Source organism: Myotis yumanensis, unplaced genomic scaffold (genome assembly GCF_028538775.1).
Source record: "Myotis yumanensis isolate MYYU_CA2020_CCGP unplaced genomic scaffold, mMyoYum1.0.hap1 SCAF_3, whole genome shotgun sequence".
NCBI lineage: Eukaryota > Metazoa > Chordata > Mammalia > Chiroptera > Vespertilionidae > Myotis > Myotis yumanensis.
In genome coordinates this window covers 210246662-210266510 of record NW_027223754.1, presented here as the reverse complement: position 1 = coordinate 210266510, position 19849 = coordinate 210246662, and the positions used below count along the sequence as shown (strand labels likewise).

General features: G+C 43.1%; 1 protein-coding gene across 1 annotated transcript in view; it reads right to left on the bottom strand.

The window, feature by feature from the left end:
• Positions 1 to 3301: 3301 nt before the first annotated feature.
• Positions 3302 to 19849, bottom strand: part of EP300 (E1A binding protein p300) — a 70840-nt gene continuing 54292 nt past the window's right edge. Inside the window, exons 21-31 of the mRNA XM_070411190.1 lie at positions 19595 to 19651; positions 18960 to 19037; positions 16930 to 16997; positions 15711 to 15861; positions 15425 to 15571; positions 14714 to 14827; positions 13823 to 13988; positions 12488 to 12652; positions 11102 to 11263; positions 7474 to 7755; positions 3302 to 6571 (exon numbers count right to left, since the gene is read on the bottom strand). Coding sequence (XP_070267291.1) covers positions 4394 to 6571; positions 7474 to 7755; positions 11102 to 11263; positions 12488 to 12652; positions 13823 to 13988; positions 14714 to 14827; positions 15425 to 15571; positions 15711 to 15861; positions 16930 to 16997; positions 18960 to 19037; positions 19595 to 19651 — 3568 coding nt within the window. The 3' untranslated portion in view covers positions 3302 to 4393. The remainder of the gene's footprint in view (positions 6572 to 7473; positions 7756 to 11101; positions 11264 to 12487; positions 12653 to 13822; positions 13989 to 14713; positions 14828 to 15424; positions 15572 to 15710; positions 15862 to 16929; positions 16998 to 18959; positions 19038 to 19594; positions 19652 to 19849) is intronic.

Sequence of the window (19849 nt, the reverse complement as noted above, 5' to 3'; positions counted from 1 at the left end):
TTGAATAACAAAAACAAGACCTGCCAAATGATGCCAAAGCAGCTTGCTAACCGTATTTTTCTAATTTTTCAAACTTGTTCATAGCCAATGTAATATGAAGTTGGAGGACCAGTTATCTCTATTTTTATTTATTTAAAAATATTTTTATTGATTTCAGAGAGGAAGGGAGATAGAAATGATGAGAATCATCAATTGGCTGCCTCTTGCATGCCTCACTGTGGATCGAATTCACAACCCGGGCATGTGCCCTCATGGGAAATTGAACCATGACCTCCTGGTTCATAAGTTGATGCTCAACCACTGAGCCACACCAGGGGAGCAAATTTAAAATATATGTATAAAATTTTATTTTTATTTAAAAAACTTTTTTTTTTTGTAGGCTTATTTATTTATTTATTTATTTATTTATTTAAAATAAACTTTTTATTGTTGATAGTATTACAAATCTCTCCCCTTTCCTCCTTTTCCTCCCATCCTCCCAGCCCTTACCCACCCTCCTCATGTCTTTACTACCCTATTTTTTTTTTAAATCTTTATTGTTCAGATTATTACATTTGTTCCTCTTTTTTCCCCCCATAACTCCCCTCCTTCCAGCTCCCACCCCACCCTCCACCCTCACTCCCCACCCACTGTGTTCATCCATAGGTGCATGATTTTTGTCCAGTCACTTCCCGCATCTTCCACACCCCTTTTCCCCCCAAGAATAGTTAGTCCATTCCCTTTCTATGTCCCTGATTCTATTATAATCACCAGTTCATTCTGTACATCAGGTTATTTATTCACTTGATTCTTAGATTCATTTGTTGATAGATGCATATTTGTTGTTCCTAATTTGTATCTTTACCTTCTTCTTCTTCTTCCTCTTCTTAAAGGATACCTTTCAGCATTTCATATAATACTGGTTTGGCGGTGGTGAACTCCTTTAGCTTTTCCTTATCTGTGAAGCTCTTTATCTGACCTTCAATTCTGAATGATAGCTTTGCTGGATAAAGTAATCTTGGTTGTAGGTTCTTGGTATTTAGCACTTTGAATATTTCTTGCCATTCCCTTCTGGCCTGCAAAGTTTCTGTTGAGAAATCAGCTGACAGTCGTATGGGTATTCCCTTGTAGGTAATTGAGCCTCTTTCTCTTGCTGCTTTTAAGATTTTCTCTTTGTCTTTTGCTCTTGGCATTTTAATGATGATGTGTCTTGGTGTGGTCCTCTTTGGATTCCTTTTGTTTGGGGTTCTCTGCGCTTCTTGAACCTGTAAGTCCATTTCTTTCTCCAGGTGGGGGAAGTTTTCTGCCATTATTTCTTGAAATAGGTTTTCAATATCTTGCTGTCTCTCATCTTCTGGCACTCCAATAATTCTGATATTAGACCGCTTAAAGCTGTCCCAGAGGATCCTTACACTATCTTCACACTTTCGGATTCTTTTTTCATTTTGCTTTTCCAATTGGGTGTTTTTTGTCGAATCTTTGGTTTGATTCTTGAGCTCCTCTGGTCTGCTATTGGGTATAATATTCTTTATTTCAGTCCATGTATGCTTACTTTCTAATTTTTTTATCGTAGCATCGAGGGTCTCATTAGTTTTCGTGAGGCTCTGCACAAATTTATGGCAAGCCCTCAAAATTGCGATTCTTAGCTCCATATCCTCCATTTCTGTCATGTTTTTCTGTCTCCGCATCTTTTATGCTTTCTTGGTGCACCCCCTTGTGGTCTCTGTGCGAAGTCTTGTTCTAGCCAAGCCTTAATTGTTGTAGTTAACACTAGAGGGATTTGACCACCAGGCCGACTGGCTGTAGGAATCTATTTAAAAAACTTTAAAAAAAATATATTTATATTGATTTCAGAGAGGAATGGAGAGGGAGATAGAAACATCAATGATGAGAAAATCACGGATCAGCTGCCTCCCGCATATACCCCACTAGGAATCGAGCCCACAACCCAGGCATGTGCCCCCAACTGGAATCGAACCTGGGACCCTTCAGTCCGCAGGCCGACGCTCCATCCATGGAGCCAAACAAGCCAGGGCTAAAATGTATTTTTATTGATTTCAGAGAGGAAGGAGGGGGAGAGAGAGAGAAACATCAATGAGAGTCACCGATTGGCTGCCCCCGGCACCCCCCCAGTGGGGATGAGCCTGCAACCTGGGCATGTACCCTTGACCAGGAATCAAATCTGGGACCCTTCAGTCCACAGGCCAATGCTCTATCCAGTGAGCCAAACCAGCTAGGGCTTTTAAAAAATTCTTACCTTGGGACAGTGGTCGGCAAACTCATTAGTCAACAGAGCCAAATATCAGCAGTACAACGATTCAAATTTCTTTTGAGGGCCAAATTTTTAAAACTATATTGGTCGGTACATTGTTATTCACTTAATTAGGGTTCTCCTAAGCTGGCCTTTGCTAAAAACATCCTCAATCTGAGGAGTCGACCTCAGCGAATGTACCCCCACTTCTAACGCCACTTCTTCAAAATAGACTCGCCCAGGCCGAAAACCGACTTCTGCCCATGGGCCACGAAGTTTCAATTGCGCTGTATGTGCGCGCCGGCACGTGGTATTTTGTGGAAGAGCCACACTCAAGGGGCCAAAGCGCCGCATGTGGCTTTCGAGCTGCGGTTTGCCGACCACTGCCTTAGGATATTTTTTCCATTGATTTTTAGAGTGGAAGGGAAAGACATGAAGAGACATGATTGGTTGCCTCCCACACAAGCCCCTATTAGGACTGAGAACCCGCAAGCTTTTGGTCTGTGGGCCAACACTAACCACTGAGCAACCAGCCAGCACCTCAGCTCTTTTTAATACCTGGCAAGTACTGGTCTCCCTTTTAAAATTAAGCTCTCTTACTTAGCTTTCCAGTCTTATCTTCACCCATTTTCTTTTCCTGCGAGACCCCTTCCCCTACTCCTTGTCTTCTTGGTTGGCAGTTAGCAACCACAGAGTGTGACAGAGATGGACGTATTGTAGCCCTTTAAGAACTCCTTTTCCAAGAAACTGCTGTGACTTAGTTGCTCGTTTTCATCCCGATAAGATTGATTGGAAGACCATGAATCATCCATAGGGGATCACAGAACACGTTAAACACTAATTAATACCAACTCAAATAGATCAAATTAACATTTGGCTGGTACTTGTAGTGTTTTTCCCTGAATGTTGGACAAATTTACCAAAGTCTGTTTTTAAGTTCACTTGAATATAGAGAGAGGCTAGGCTGTGTGTTAGTGGTTTTGCTTTTTCCTCTGAACCCTATGCATCAGGGACTTAAACTGATGCCTTCTACGACAAAGTTGTGTCGGAAAGAAGTGAAACAAAGTTAGCTGTCTGTCTCACACAGTTTATTTAACAATAGGTAATAAGAAATCAAATTTAACAGTCTATACAGTGATCAAAGTTCATATTTATAAGTAATCAATTTTAATTGCATGATTTACAACAGTTGAGGGTTTTTGCTTTCTATTTTCAAGTTTTACAGAAAGTGTGTGTGTGTCAGGGGGCAGGGTAAAGGAGGAAGAAAGCAAGCAAAGAAACCCCAGGGACATTTTCATGTTAAAATCATCCCAATGGAATTGTTTCTTACCCTCTTTTTAAATTTTTTTCTTTGTTAGATGTAAAAATAACAAAAAAAAATCTTCCGAGAAACAGAACCACAGTATATAATACATCAATTTGGCAGCTGCCCCTGTATATTTTGAAAAAGTCATTTTTCTCTCTACATGTACAAATTATTTTAATACTTGAAGTTTTTACGCTCAGACTTATGGAATAGAAAATTTTCTGGAGCACAAAAGTTGACTTCAGGGGAGGAAAGGTTTTTTTTTTTTTTTACATTTTAAAAAGAATGAACATCTTTGCACCCAGAGAAAAAATTGGTTTTTTAATATATATTTATATATATTTATATATATATATATATATATATAGAATGTAATTTTAAAGTAACATTAACCCCTTTTGTCCTCTGGTTTTAGAAATGTTCTTTAACTCTTCCATAAAGTGAGGAAAATAGGGAAAAATGTCAACCATCTGCACCAGTAAATAATAACTATTAATATTACATATTTTCATTAATTTAAAAAAAATAATAAAACCTATTGGAGGTGCAAGGCAGGAGCACGTGGGTGGCTTCACAGGCCTTAGCGTCCTCCCAGTGCACACTTGAACCACACACACAAAGGGGGAGAAGGCTGGTGGTAACCAGCACTAACAAAAATATATTCTTTGTGTTCTATAATCCCTCAGGTTCATCTTGCATGTTTGCTTTAAACCACAAACAGCTACTGCACAGTTCGTATGTGTTCCAAGGAAAATTGTCTTTTAGGCTAAGAAAGTTTCAAAAAAATTGTTTTCAGTACAAAACAGTCTTGTTAAGAGAAAATAATTTTTTTGCTCCCAAAATACTACAAGGTGTCTCTAGTGTATGTCTAGTGTACTCTGTGAGAGGTTCGAATTCAAGTCTGAGTTATCGGTGCTGAGTCCCAGGTCCGTGGCGCTTGCACCATGGAGGTTTGCCATGCCTGGATTGCCAGTGAGCTGAGAGAGCATTGAATTCTGGTCCGGGCTGGCAAAATGCCCTTGTTCCATGGGGTTGGCCTGGGCAGCTACCAGCCCCGGATGTGGAGAACTGGTTTGTGGGGAAACGTGGTGTGGAGAAGGCTGAGGTTGCATCCTCGGGGAAGGGCTGGAGTGGGGGGGCTGAGACTGCGGCCGTGGAGAAGGGACAGGCTGGGGAGAACGCACTTGATTGGAGAGAGAAGGAGGGATCTGCTGGCCTTGTAGGTGTGGGGACTGAGCCTGATTTGGGAGCATATGCTGTTGGGGGCTCATGGGGTTGGGCTGAGCAGGGGAACCCATCTGTTGTTGAAGGAGTCGCTGTTGGTAGGCCTGCAGACTGGCTCCAGGCTCTGCTCCCAAGGCCTGGGGGAGCTGGCCCATCTGTCCCATGTTCCCTTGTTGCATCTGTTGCATGTGATGCTGCATCCTTTGTTGCTGCTGCTGCTGTGGGGGGTAGCCAACTCCTTGGGGTTGCTGGAACTGGCTGTGGTTGGCCATCCCAGGGCCAATTCCGGGCCCTGCTCCCTGCTGCTGCATCATCTGCTGCCGTCTCAGGATGTCTCGGAACTGTGCAGGCATGGTGTTGTGGTTCATGTTCATCTGCTGAGCCTGGGGGCTCATCCCTCCCATGGGTGGCTGCATTTGCTGCTGTGGTTGCTGCGGGGGCAGGCCGGCCCTCTGGACGCCCGCCTGCATGGGATTCATGTTCTGCATGGCTGGATTGGAGTGGACCCCCTGCTGAACAGGCATGGCAGGGGGCTGCAGCCCTGGCTGGCCCTGGGGCATGCCAGGCTGCCCAGGGAGGTTTTGCGGATTAGAGTTGGCGTACTTGGCAGCCCGCTGCTTGATGAATGCAGCCAACAGCTGGGGGTTGGCGTGAAGGATACTAAGCACCTGTTGCTGCTGGAGGGGAGAGCTGGGAGACCTGAGAGTCCGCAAAAGGTTTTGTAAGGCTTGTTGAGACACAGTGCCTGGTTTGAGAGGGCTCACACCGACCTGGCCCAATCCTGGTTGGGGAGCCATGTTCAAGGGCTGACCATGTTGGGCCACTGACATCATGGCAGGCCTTGGCATCCCGGACTGTAGTTGTTGGGGCTGAGGCAATCCTCCTTGGGCCCACGGTGGCTGTTGTTGCATCCCAGTGGGCCCCATCCCTGGCTCCAAATGTCCACTGGGACCTCTGGCCATGGGAGGTGGGTTCATACCCATGGGGGCCATGGGGGGCATCTGGTGCTGGATTGGCCTTTGAAAAATCTGCACATGGGCCATCTGGCGCTGCGTCTCAGCTGCCCTCTGAATCTGCATTGCTATTTCCACTGCTGCAGGCGGGGGCCCTGGGAGGGGTGGCTGAACCGTCTGAGGGGGGGTTGGAGGGGTCACCTGGCCAGGTGCTTTACCCTGGGACACAGGGCCAGCAGCTTGAGTCCTGGGCAGGTAGGGTGGCATGCTGTTGGGAGGGGTGGGTTGAGGCTGGGAAGGGGGCTGAGGTTGGGGTGTCTGTGGGGTGGTGGGCTGTTGGCTGGTCGGCGTGGTTGGAGTGGCAGGAGTTGGGGAGGGCAGGCCCTGTTGCTGTCCCACCACACCAGTCCGCTGCATGCTGGCCATCCTCCTGCGGAGCATCTGGGCCTGCTGGAGCCGGTGCTGCAGCTGCTGCTGCCGGAGCTTTTGCTTGATGTTTAGGCAGAACGGCACAGGGCACTTGTTCTCCTGGCAGTGCTTGGCATGGTAGCAGCAGAGGGCAATGAGCTGCTTGCAGATGGGACACCCTCCATTGGTTTTCCGTTTGCAACCCTTGGTGTGCTGCACAACCCGCTTCATCTTCTGGCAGGAGGGCAGGGAACAATTGGCATTTCGGCACTGGCAGGCGTGGACCAGAGACTGGATGCAGCGCTGGATGCTCAGGCGGCGAGAGTCTCCTGGGCTCTGGGTGGCCGCAGCCTGCTGGTTGTTGCTCTCATCATCTAAGCCGAGACCTAGTTTCTCCATTTTGTGGTCATGGTTTTTAGTGTTATAGCAGGTGATACACAAATCATAATCCTGGGGGCGGGGAGAACACAGGTGTAAGGTCAACTCTCTAAGACTGAAGTCATTCAAAAGCATCCTCTATAATAAAAGGCTAATATGCAAATTGACCAAATGGCAGAACCAGCAGTTGCAATGACGCGCACTGACCACAGAGGGAGTGCCGTTAATGGCTGGCGAGTGCTGCGGCGGTGGCAGGAGCCTCTCCCGCCTCTGTGGCAGTGCTAAGACGTCAGTCGGACATCCCTGAGGGCTTCTGGACTGCGAAAGGGCACTGGCCAGGCTGAGGGACATCCTCCCCCCCGACCCCCGCACGAATCTTGTGCACCGGGCCTTTAGTCTATATGTATAAAAGCCTAAACGACCGTCTAACCGGTAGCTGTGACGTGCACTGACCACCAGGGGGCAGATGCTCAATGCAGGAGCTGCTGAGCTGTGGTGACTTGGCAGCTGCAGTTCTCGGGTGACACACCCAGAACCAGAGAGGAGGGAGCCCGATTCTGCTGAGTGTCACCCAAGAACCACCCTCTCGTAATCTGGGATCCCTTAGGGCCGTGGTCGGCAAACTGTGGCTCACAAGCCACATGCGGCTCTTTGGCCCCTTGCGTGTGGCTCTTCCTAAGCCTTAGGAGTACCCTGTTAATAACAATGTACCTACCTATATAGTTTAAGTTTAAAAAATTTGGCTCTCAAAAGAAATTTCAATTGTCGTACGGTTGATATTTAGCTCTGTTGACTAATGAGTTTGCCGACCACTGCCTTAGGGTGTGTCGGAGAACCCGTTCTGGCCTGATCCCCGCAGGCGAGGCTGAGGGACCCCACTGGTGCATGGGCCTCTAGTTTTACATATTCTGCTCGAGCTCAAAAGCCCCTTTAGATCTATCACTCAAATATGAAGGCCACGCCCTGGGACCCACCTCGCAGACCGTGCAGTGCCAGCGCGTCTCCACGTGGTGCTTGCACTCGTTGCAGGTGTAGACGAAGCGGTCCTGGCTCTGGGTGTGCAGCTCCACCAGCATGCACATGGTGGACCACTGCGCTCTCCGGAGGGATGAGAACTCCAGGTGCTTGTCCCTGGCGAGGGTGAGAAAGGCATCCCGCCCATCCATCAGGTCGCAGGGGATGAGGGGGTCAGGATCAATGATGGGAGGCAGGGAGTTGGCAGTAGGGCCGGCGATGAGACGGATGACAAAGAAAACCTGCAAAACAGATGATCTCATTCTGACTCTGGAACTAGAGCACCACATAGTGCTGGGTCAATAACAGCGGACAGGTGAGCCAGACTGGACCCCATGAGGCCGGTGAACACTGAGTCAGTGATGCTGCCCCCCTCCTGCTTCACATGTCTCTGGTCTTCCTCTGAGATTGTCTACAATGGGCCTAAAATCTACACCTGATCTCTTCTACCTTATTCAATAATTTCTTTAAAATAAAGAACAAACAGGTCAGGTACAGTACATGTACAGTGGACATTTCACCTCAGAAAAGTCTACTTTTAAGACGCAACCCCATGGTTTAATCTGAATCTAATCACGAGAAAAAAAAGAAAAAAAGAAATTTTACAAAACAATTGGCCTGCACACTTCAACCAAATGCCCATGTCATGAAAGAAAAGAAGGCTGGGAGCTAAGGCACGGCAGCTCCACATACTCCCGAACTGGATCATACAAGGACCAGACATATATAGTGACAGAGTACGAAACCATCGCTTGGCCAGGCAGAGGTGGTCTTCTTTTTTAGAAGATACTTGCTGAAATAGAGATAAAGGAAATGTAGCAAAATGTTAACAATTGGTGACTCTAAGTGAAGGGTGTGGGAGGAGGTCCTTTATGAAACTTTCCTATAAGTTTGAAACAACAAAAATGTTGATGGGGGTGGGAAAGATAAAGCAAAATCTTATTCCTTGCTGTAGCAGCAGCAGATGTTTTGCTCATGGAAATTAGAAAACACACAACACCCACTAATTCTCATTACCATTAGTGGAAAGGTTGCCATAAGAAGCTGGTATATATGTGTTTGAGGTTAATTAGTATATAAACTATAAATTCTTATTAACCTAATGAAATGTAAAATGGTACCTTCCTGAGACCAGGATGCTGTGAGCAGGTGCTGTACTGCCCTCTTGTGCTGTGCCAGTTTTCCAGAGACTAAAGCCTGTGCAAACTAGCAGGGAGCCTCACAATAAGCTTGGGAAGCCATGTCCGCATAAAACAAGTCATTTCAGATAAGATACACAGGAGAAGAGAACACACACTGAGTAGAGGCAAATACCAGATGCTGGAAGTTAAAAGCATAAAGGGAGGACTGTGATGGGTGTTTGTGTAATATTGGGTTTAAGATTGTGGCTCAAAGGAAGCACTCATAAAGCAAGAAAGAGCATTTGAAAATGTGACACAGGAAAACACTGACTCTAACAAGTGGGGAATGCCTAACCCATTCAAAACAGAGGCGAACAAAACCAGCTGGTGACTCCCTAGGAAATTTGCACCATGGCCAACCCTCTAATAACAACCATGATTGATTCCATTGGATGCCACTCTATAGCTAAGACAGTACTGGAATTTAACCTGAATGGACAACCTTAGATTTTTATTCCTAACAGGTGACTACTACTACCTACATCTTAAATAGTGGACACGTTCTATGACTTGTTCAATCTAAGTCACATCACAACAGGACCTTTTCCAATTGCTCTGTTATATTAGAATCTTGTGACACTATATATTGCTCTAAATAGCTAATTATCATCTCAGAAAGGCACCCATTAGAAGAAATTCTCCCGTTTCATTAGCATGGCTGAGGCAGTGGTATCATCCTCTATCATTGTAGGCTAGCCTGTGGACCTTACTTCTTTAGGCTTCAACAAAGAAAGCATGGGGGTCCAGCCGGTGTGATTCAGTGGTTGAGCATTGACTTATGAATCAGAAGGGCACGGTTTGATTCCCAGTCAGGGCATAGACTAGGGTTGCAGTCTTGAACGCCAGTAGAGGGAATGCAGGAGGCAGCCAATCAGCGTTTCTCTCTCATTATTGATGTTTCTATCTCTCTCTCCCTCTCTTGAAATCAATAAAAGAATATTATATATACACTAGAGGCCTGGTGCACGATTTCGTGCATGGGTGGGGTCCCTCGGCCTGGCTGGCAATCAGGGTCCATTGGGGCTGATAGGGGCTGGCTGGCCGGCCGACTGGGGAGAGGGACTGCAGGAGGTTGGCCGGTAGGCCCTGATTGGGCCGATCAGGCTGGCGCGCTGGGGCAAGGGACCCGGGAGGTTGGCTGGCGGTGGGAGGTTAGCTGTGGGAGTGCTCTGACCACCAGGGGGCAGTTCCTGCATTGAGCATCTGCTCCTTGGTGGTCAGTGCGTCGTCATAGTGATTGGTCGACTGGTCCTAACGGTGGCTTAGGCTTTTATATATATCTCTCTATATGAGAGATATATATAAAAAGGCATTGGGGGGTAGAGTAGTGGTGTATGGGAAAAGATGCTTTCAAAAGCTGTATGGGTCAATACCACTACAATAAGTAACTCTCTAAAGAAGGGTTCTGCCATAACCACTTCTCTCTTGGAGTTTGCTTAATTAATTTGGTTGTAATTCCATATTTAAACTCCAGCCTTCCGTTCCCTCCCCACATAATTAGCCACTTCCTATAAGAACTGGATTATGATGTCTGAATAGAGTTGAACTGTGACATTAAAAATCTGACATGAGTTACCCTTTAAGATTTCTCCTCTCACCAATGATGCTGCTGAAAGGAAAGAGAACCCTAACACACCCTACAACAAATAGGTACTTTAAATGATGAAATAATTCCGAAGTTTTAACTTTTCTGAGAAGAGGTTACAAGTATATTTATGAAAGTTTAACTTTTCTTCTTCAATTCTCTCCACCTCCCAATTCACTTTCAGGAAGGTCAACAGTCAACGTTTTGATTCATTTGTTTGGCCAAAGTCCCATTCCAGTGGTGTTCTGAGGAACTTGGTTTAAGACAATCTCCTGAACAATGGTGAACCAACAAGATAAACTATGCTTTCAAAATTCATTGTCATGTGCCACCTTACAACTGGGATATGTTCTAAGAAATGCATCATTATGCGGAAGTCATAGTGTACTTACACAAACCTAGATGTATATGCTATACTTTTATACGCCAGCATCACCATAAATGTGAGTAATGTTGCACTATGACATTACAACAGCTGTGATGTTGCTAGGTGACAGGGATTTTTCAGCTTCATTATCTTATGGGACCACCATTGTAGATGCAGTCCACCACTGGCCAAACATCAGTAGGCAGCACATGATCGTGTAAGACACAATCCAACACCACCTAGATTTATGACAGCTGCAAATCAAAGCATCCTTATTTTCCTGTTCTTATCACGCACCCTAGCCATCCCCCCCTTCCTTCCTTCCTTCTTATTCAAATGACTTCTTCGTTCTGAATTTCCAATCTGGGGCTCACATCGTACATGCCAACCATGGTGGGCAGTTTTTTTAGAAGTCCTGCCCTGCTTTTTTCCTATTCTTGGAGGCACCATCTTACCTCTTTGTGTTTCTCCATGGTGGCATACAGTTTCTGCGAGAGGTCGTTGGATACATTGGGCATGCCTGGCTTCTTCTTATTGCCTCTACTCAGGCTGCTCTTGTTTTTGCTGGTTTTCTTATTATTCTTCTTTTTAGCATTTTTGCTGTCTCCCTTTGTCACCTGCAGGATAGCAGAAAGGAGACAAGAAAATGTTAATGTTTTGTTAGGAAGTGATTGGAATAATGGTAAAAAAGATTCCTTTCTTTGAAACTAGGGATCATATTATGTCTTCCACCAAATGCTCTGTACTCTGTTTTTAAGCTGTTATTTACAGTAAACATTTTCTCTCAGTGAAGAATCCCTGCACTGAGACCCTTCATTATGGCAACCTTAGCTTTTGACCAGGAGAGCCCCATAGTTTGGAGACCCTCAGATCCAGCAGTCAGTCCTCTCTCAGAACTGAGGATAGGAAACAAGTAGTGACTCAAAGTGTGGGGCAGTGAAGGGTGCACGGAAGGGGTGAGCCAAGGACCTGGACTTATACTCACATTCTAGAATTTTATGGACCTACTTGAAAAAAACTCTTGAAAAACATTCAATCAATGAATTTAAACAATAAGGCTGTAAAGAGTTCTACAGACTATTTAAGGATGACTTTAGAAGGCCAAACTAAATGAGGGCAATTCTAGACAGGCTATGAGTAAACAGACTGGAAGAGCTCCTCAGATGATCCTCCTAAAAACCAGGCTCTGTACACAGGGGACTAGTAAACTGTGGTCAGGCCTGTTTTGTTATTAAAAGGGGGAAAAAAAGCGTCAGAGACAATACATGGCCTACAAGGCCCCAAATATCCATAATCTGGACTTCGACAGAAACTGAAGTTTACCAACCCCCTTCTAATTTTGTGTCAGTTATTCAAGGTTTCCTCTCCGTTTCCATGATCAGCTTCCATCCTGGAAATCCGAGATTCCACTGACAAAGGGGCTCGTGCTAAGAAGGTCTAAAACCACAGAAACGGAACCTCGTAACTTGGCCAGTATTTCTTGCCCAATTTAAAGAGGTCTTCCAGCCCCTGGCCAGTGTTGTTCAATGGATAGAGTATCGGCCCCGAATCAAAGGGTCATGGGATCGATTCCAGTCAAGGGTACCTACTGGACCTCAGGTTCCCTGCCCTAGTTGCGGAGGCAACCAATTGATGTGGCTCTCTCACATTGATGTCTCTCTCCCCCAGCTCCCTTCCACTCTCTAAAAATAACCTCCAGTGAGGATTAACAAAGACAAACAAAAATTAAAGAGCTCTTTCACACCTGAGAGCTGTAAGACCAAGTTGAAAGTTTACACTCACTTCTGGTTTATAGATGAGAATCAAGGTACAAGTTGGAAAGAAAAATGAAAAGCCCTTACATCTGTGCTTTCATTACTGGTGTTTTCCTCTCGCTTCCTCTCTTCTTCCTCCTGTTCCAGTTCCTTAATGCTCTCTTCCAGAACATTGGGCCAGAAATCACCTTCAAAGTAGGGCAATTCCTTTGCACTTGTTAACCGATCTTCAGTAGCTTGTTTAAAAATATCCTGTGAAAATACCCATGCACAAAATGAAATTTCTATATATATATGTATTTTTTACAAAGGCATGTATTATACAAAGGCCGTCACAGCTAATGCACATACAAAACACCAAAGATTAAAATGTCTTCTAGTCCTGGCCGTGTGGTTCAGTGGTGAGTGCCTGCCTGTGCACTCAAGGGTCGTGGGTTTCAATTCCCAGTCAAGGGCATGTACCTGGGTTGTAGGTTCAATCCCCGGCCCTGGGGAGGAGTGCATGTGGGAGGCAACCAATCACATCGATGTTTCTCTCTCCCTCCTCCATCCCCTCATTCTTTAAAAACAACAACAAAACAGTAGAAAAAATACCCTTCAGTTAGGATTACCAAATAAAGTCTTCTAAAATGATGGCAGAGATTTTTTTTTTTAAATTTAAGCACCATGCCCAGGAAGACATTTAGTGTCATAAATAGTAAAAGGGCTATTTCAAGTTAGTATTTCTGGTTTTCTTTTTCCTCTACCCACAAAGGCAGGAAGATTATCTGTCTTTATATAGCCAAGTGGTAAATTACCCTGCCAGAACAATGGCAGAGGCATCGTCATTTACACATACATGGCCTTGACCACTCCTGATGACAAAGGCAGCGCCATGTGAGGCATGCCTGCCTCAGACCCATCCTTGGGAGTTCCGGCAGCTTTCACTGAGCAGTATGTTCAACACTAATACCAGGAACTGAATGGCTACAGAGGCTCTGTTGTGCTGCTGGGAAAATACCCCGCTAATGATTTCCTCCCCAAGAGTAAAAACAGGTAAGAAATTCAGTACAAGTTCTTATTTTGAGAGACCCTATTATTGACAAATGGCTATTAAGAATACATTCTTAGTCAAATCTTTAAAACAGAAATTTGTTGATTTAAGACTCTTGTTTTTCTTTGAAAAAGTTTGACTCTAGAAAGGAAAATATTAAACACTGATATATTCAAGTGACTAGATTTAACAGTTTTTAAACATTTTGCCAGATATAAGTCATCTTAATAATCCAAGCAAAATAAAAACACTACAAAATTAGCATAATTTTATAAGTTACATGGAAGAGGGAGAACACATAGAAGCTTTTTAAGACAGTTAAGTGACAGAATACAGAGCAGCAGGATTAGTAAATTTCTACTTCTATCACTCCCCCCACTCCTCCTGACCTTGTAGTCATGGACAATTCGCTCAGACACGGACTTGTCAAGCATCTTTTTGTACCACTCCTGTAGTCGCTTGGGCTTGGGTATCTTCTGGTCAGGCGGATGGCAATGGAAAATATAGTCGTCTCCTTCACTTGGGGGACATGCCCAAATATGCCCTGTTGTATAACTAACAATACAAAGAGAAGGAACATTCAAGAGAAATGATCACTCTGGGAAGAACGACACACTAAACTACACGGTGAAGTCAAAAGGGAAACCAATGATTCGCCCTCAAGACAATACAAAGTATATAATCCAGCATTAGGTCAAAGTTCTTAGGCCAGAACTAGCATAACCCACAGCAGTAACAGCGGAGCTCACATTGCCTAGTACTTCTTAGAGGTTTCACAGAGGCTAGTTCTTGGGGGATCCCAAAACCCCAAATTTGCATTTAAAAATCAAATGAAAGCTACAATGCAAAGGGAAACATCCATTTCGATAAGAAAGCTAAACAAAATGCAAGTTGTTGAGAACAGCCTGCAAGGTGAGGTGTAAGGAACCAGTCTGACAAATTTTTATCTCCACACCTTTGTTTTTGGTTTTGATTCTCAGGTGTAAAAGGATCAATGCAAATGTTCAAGATTCTGATCCTAAATGAGTAGCAATCAACTCTGAAATAAAACTGTACCAAACAGCTTAACTGGACAAAATAAAACTAATCTGAGATGGGTGTAACATCAAAGCTCTCCAGCGAAAGTGAGGCTCCAATTCTATTAGATGAAAACCAAAGCTGAGAAAAAAGGGCAAAAAGTCATATATTTGTATGTTTCCATTTATATCTTACCACAATACCACAGTGGTAATTAATTTAAACCATTTTTAAAAAATGCCATTTGTTATTAATACGCTTACCCTAGTTTCTTGACATATTCTAAATATCCAATTAGGATTTCATAATAGACTGCAGTCCTCAAGCATTTCGGGCGGAAAAAGTGAACACTGTCGAGGTATGATATGTATACTCTCCTGTAACAAGTGGGGAGAAAGAAACCAAGTCAGGTCATCACATGATTTCTTACCAATGCGGCTACAGATACCTGTTCTCTCTCATGTTTTCTAAAGCTCCCCTTGTCAACATGGTATTGTTGTCAGGTATTTAAATAACCGGATTGTGAACCCTTCAGGGGAGCTTAGTGAGCCTAAGGCTCTATTACAATCTCAGCACCCAGTAGTGCCTGAAACATAGTGTATCAATATTTATGGATCCAAATGTATTCTGGCAGCATTCTTATTCTGGCCTTTATACTATTTTGGAAACAAACTCTAAGCCATATTGCTACCTGATCTGCATGACACTCACTCACATACCTCTCAGCAAGGTACTATCTAGATTTAAGCCCATTTTCTGAAAAGTAGTGTTTGTTTCCCATTCCAGGCTGCTACTCACAACGCTTTCCTTATTACTATGACCACAGAAAAGCAGTATTGAGCAGTACTTTGTTTTTGGTTTCATTTCAATACTACACTTGAGAATTTGCATTTCCAAACCAAGTACATCAAACACGTTCTTTTGCCCATTTTGCCTTTCATCTAACTACAAACTTCCACCCTAGTAAATCTTACCTCTGATTGGGTGGAGGGCAGTCCGAGCCATACTCCTGAACATGCATGCCAAAGAAGCACAAGTCAACACCATCAATCTCTTCAAAGGCAAAGAGGGCTTTGGTTCGATAGGGAAAGGATTCTGCCATCTCTCCATTATCCACAAACCTACACAATTCAGATTGGAGGGAAAAAACACAACATGTCATTCAGATTAGAATCATCAATAGTAACTGTGGATGAACAATTGTGGATCCACAAGAGAAGAAAAAAGTAAATTACTAGAAAAAAGTAAATGACTAGATACCTTGCTTTCATGCCTGGTTTGACTTCCACAGTTTTGTCAGAAGCATGAACGACACGAACAGTGACTTCTCCTGACTCAGGGTGATTTTGTCTCCTCAGAAAATCATTCACACGATTCTCTAAAAAGGTGCCAAGCCTAGTAGATGGCAACCCTAGGAATGTAGAAGTTACAAGTTCAGTAGTAACCAAGATGCAAAATCATTACTGTTAAAAGCAAGCAATGTAGTCCATACTCAAAGCATCCCCCCAGGAAGACTGCGTGACTGCACTCATCCTCGCACAGGGGCCTTGCTGGTCTTGTCTGAATCATTCCAATTTAGTGCACATGCAGTTAAAGCAAACATGGTAGTCAATACTTTTTAAATGTTGTTTCCCCCAACCTTTTATTTTGAAAACTTTATAATTTCAGAAGTTAAAAAATAGACCAAATATCCATATGTAGTTTGCCTCAATTTGCAAAACTAATTTTTAAAAAAGTTTATTTTAGAGCAAGAAAAAGAAATATCAATGTGACAGAGAGACATTGACCAGTTGCCTCCTGTACACACCCCCACCTGGGACCGAACCTGAAACCCAGGCATATGCCCTGACCGGGAATCAAACCAGCAACCCCTCACTGCACAGGATGACGCCCACCAACTGAGCCACACGGCCACAGTGCTACAAAAATAATTTTTAAAAATGTTGGATATTATGAGAAACCTTGCAGGAATAAAAGTGACCTGTAGGTCAGCAAAGAATTGCAAAGGCACTTACGAAACTAAACCAAATTCTGTAAGATAAATTAATACTAATAGTATAAAATTTTTACCCCCCCCCAACCCTCAATTGAAAAAGTCACAGGTCTAAAAGCAGCCCCCACTAATGGTATGGACAAAACTTAGAGAACCACTCATGGGATAGCAATTCTGGCCAAATATTTCCACACCTGGCCCCCCATTAAGAAATGGTCCAAATATGAAGAAATGCAGAAACAAGAAAACAAATTCTCCATGTTACATACCCTGATCCCTGAAATGTTTTTCTTAGGTCTAACGAATTTCACATCAAAAAGTACACTACAGTTCAATTCTAAGTACATACAGTATAGAAAAGTTTTACTTTTAATTTGGTTAAATATTTAAAATAAGGTTGAAATAAAGCATTCATTTGAGATAGTTTATTCTTAACTATGCTTTAGTGAAGTTTTGCCAAGCTGTACCTGTAAAAATGAAACTTACTTTTAGCAGAAAACTTATTTTCTTTCCTAGTTCGTGCAGTTTTCTTTAAACAGCCATCACAGACAAACCTAAAATGTAAACCAAAACTTTGCTTACAAAACTTAGAGAAACATTTAAAGTAATGTATACTACATAATCTAGCTTATATACTGGTATGTATAAACTTAAAATTCAAAAGATGACCTGGGAGAAATAGAAACATTTCTAAATATGTAACAAAAAGTTAATACAAACAACATGTGAAGAGCTTGTGGATACCATTCACACACAAAAAAGGAAAAACCTAATTGAAAAATAAAAGACACGAAGAAATGTGAAGGGCATATAAATTGCCTTACATGTGAAAATGATGAAGGATTACAGATTAAGATAGGAATTTTGGTTTTTTGGCAAAATTTTGGTATCAGTCTGTTTGCTTCTGATAGGTATTTAAGTGAGTACATTCAGAAGTACCAATAGATTTAAAATTTACATTTAAAAAAAATCCTCACCTGAGATTTTTTAATTAAAAAAATTGATTATAGAAAGAGGGAGGAAAGGAGAGGGAGAGAAAGAGAAAAAGAGAGAAGTTGCCTCCCCTACAGGGATCAAAACCGGGTAAATTTCCTGAATGGGAAATTGAACCGGAGACCTTCTGATACACGGAACGATATTCCAATAACTGAGCCACCACGGCCAGGGCAAAATGTACATTCTTTTTGTTCCTGCAGTTACATAGGATGTGTACCTGAGCTGAATTTCTTACAAAAACCTGAGAGGTCATCAGCTAGCTGACTGATCAGAAGTTGCTGGAATCACTGCCAATCTGTTAATTATTCTCACCCACTCTGTAATTAAGGAGAACACTAAAAATTCATATCTAAAGACAAGCTATATAAATATCAACTACTATGAGTTTCCTGAGTTATTTTCTGGAAACTTGTTAGCCTTCTCTTTCCTGTGACCTTCAAACCAGCATCAATAATCCAAGAGCAGAGCAGAGGACAGTATAGATAGTGGCCCAAGAACAGCTAGTTAACTGAAGTGTGTATCTAGTCACTTTATGCAACTCTGCCTTTCACTGAACAACAGCTATGTACCTTATTACTATAGCCATTAACATTGCCCAACCTCCCAAAAGATGTTTAAGTCTAATCCTAACCAGGGCCACCATTTAATATACTATTCAGTGTAATGTTTTCTCAAACGGAAAAAGAGGTGTTCCCTTAGCACCCCTTATATTTTTATCTTCTAATTTTTCTAATGCAGTATAAGCAAACGTTCAAAATTTGGTAAATTTAATTGCATCTAACACCTCCTTGCTAGTTTCCAGGTGCTAGAGATGTCTTGTTACCTCTATTCATAAATCTTTAAAAAGCATTTACTTTTGATGTAACCAAAGATCACAAAATAATCCTATACAATAAAAGGCTAATATGCAAATTGACCAAAATGGCAGAACAACCAGTTGCTATGATGTGCACTGGCCACCAGGGGGCAGACACTCAATGCAGGAGCTGCCCCCTGGTGGTGAGTGTACTCCCACAGGGGGAGTGAGGTCAGCCAGAAGCCCTGAACTGGGCTCACGGCTGGTGATTGTAGCAGTGGTGGCGGGAGCCTTTCCTGCCTCCGTGGCAGCGCTAAGGATGTCTGCCTGCAGGCTTAGGCCCTCTCCCCAGTGGGCTTAAGCCATCAGTTGGACATCCTCTGAGGGCTCCCCGCTCCCAGGGCTTCTGAACTGCAAGAGGGCCCAGGCCGAGCTGAGGGACACCCCCGCCTTGCGTGCATGAATTTCGTGCACTGGGCCTCCAGTTTAAAATGAAAAAACAGTAGAATAATTGTATATGGATTAAAAACTGCATGCAAACAAGATAATGATTTTTTTTGATTCTAGGTTATTTAATGTTTTAAATCTGGGTTTAAATTAGCTTTTCCCAATCCAAAGAACAATTTTCAGAGACAGTAACTTTGAAGATATAATAATTGCAAAAACAAAAACTCATTAAGACTCATGATAAAGAAAGAGTCTAGATAAAATACTGGTGTCTCACCCAGATGGCCAGATCATCTCATGATGAAGGACACAGATCTGATGCATCTTTCTTCCACATTCGGTACATTCAACAAACCTGGAAGTAAAAAGCCAAAATATCTAAAGACTCAAAATAATAGTTTTTAGAAGTTTTTAAAAGCTCTTTACTGTTACAGGTAGAACAAATTTCAAAGAAATTAAATGTGCCATTTTTAAATGTGACTGGAAAGGCAGTAAAATGTGAATGATCCCTACTGCTTAAGCTTCCAAATGAGTCTGCCACCACCCCGGCCACTCTAGGAATGCCCACCACAATGGTGCATGCCAGCGCTCTGCAAGGCCTCACCACAAAGGAGGGTCTATGAGCTTGTTTGAAAATGTGGAGGGACAACAGGGATGGAACACATAGCCCTGGGCAGAGGTAGCTTGGTGCTTCCCTTGGGCCTATGCAACACCAATATTCAGTCGCTTTAGTGAAATGTAAACAAATACTAACTGTAATGTAAATATCTACATTTCTACCATCTATGTTAGTTGTATGTATGTAGATTCAGCCCAAGGATATAGAATCATCTCACTGGCCATGCAAACCAAGAAAATGAAGGGAAGAAAGGAAAATCAAAGTGTACTGACTATTCAAGGAAATCTACTTACAGTTCAGGATCCAGTGTGTCATTTTTTCTCTTGGAAAACTGTTCTTTATTTATTGTACTAAAGAGAGAAGAGGGACACAGTGAGAAAAAGCAATGTAGAAAGGTGAGCATTCTGACCACCGTTCTATCCCAAGGAACAAATCTCATATGATAAGTGGATTATTTAAGTCCATTTTCCAGGGAAGTCTAGTCAAATAACTTTTTATATTAATAGAAAATTTCAATATCAAGAAAACATATTTTAGTCTTAAAGGTT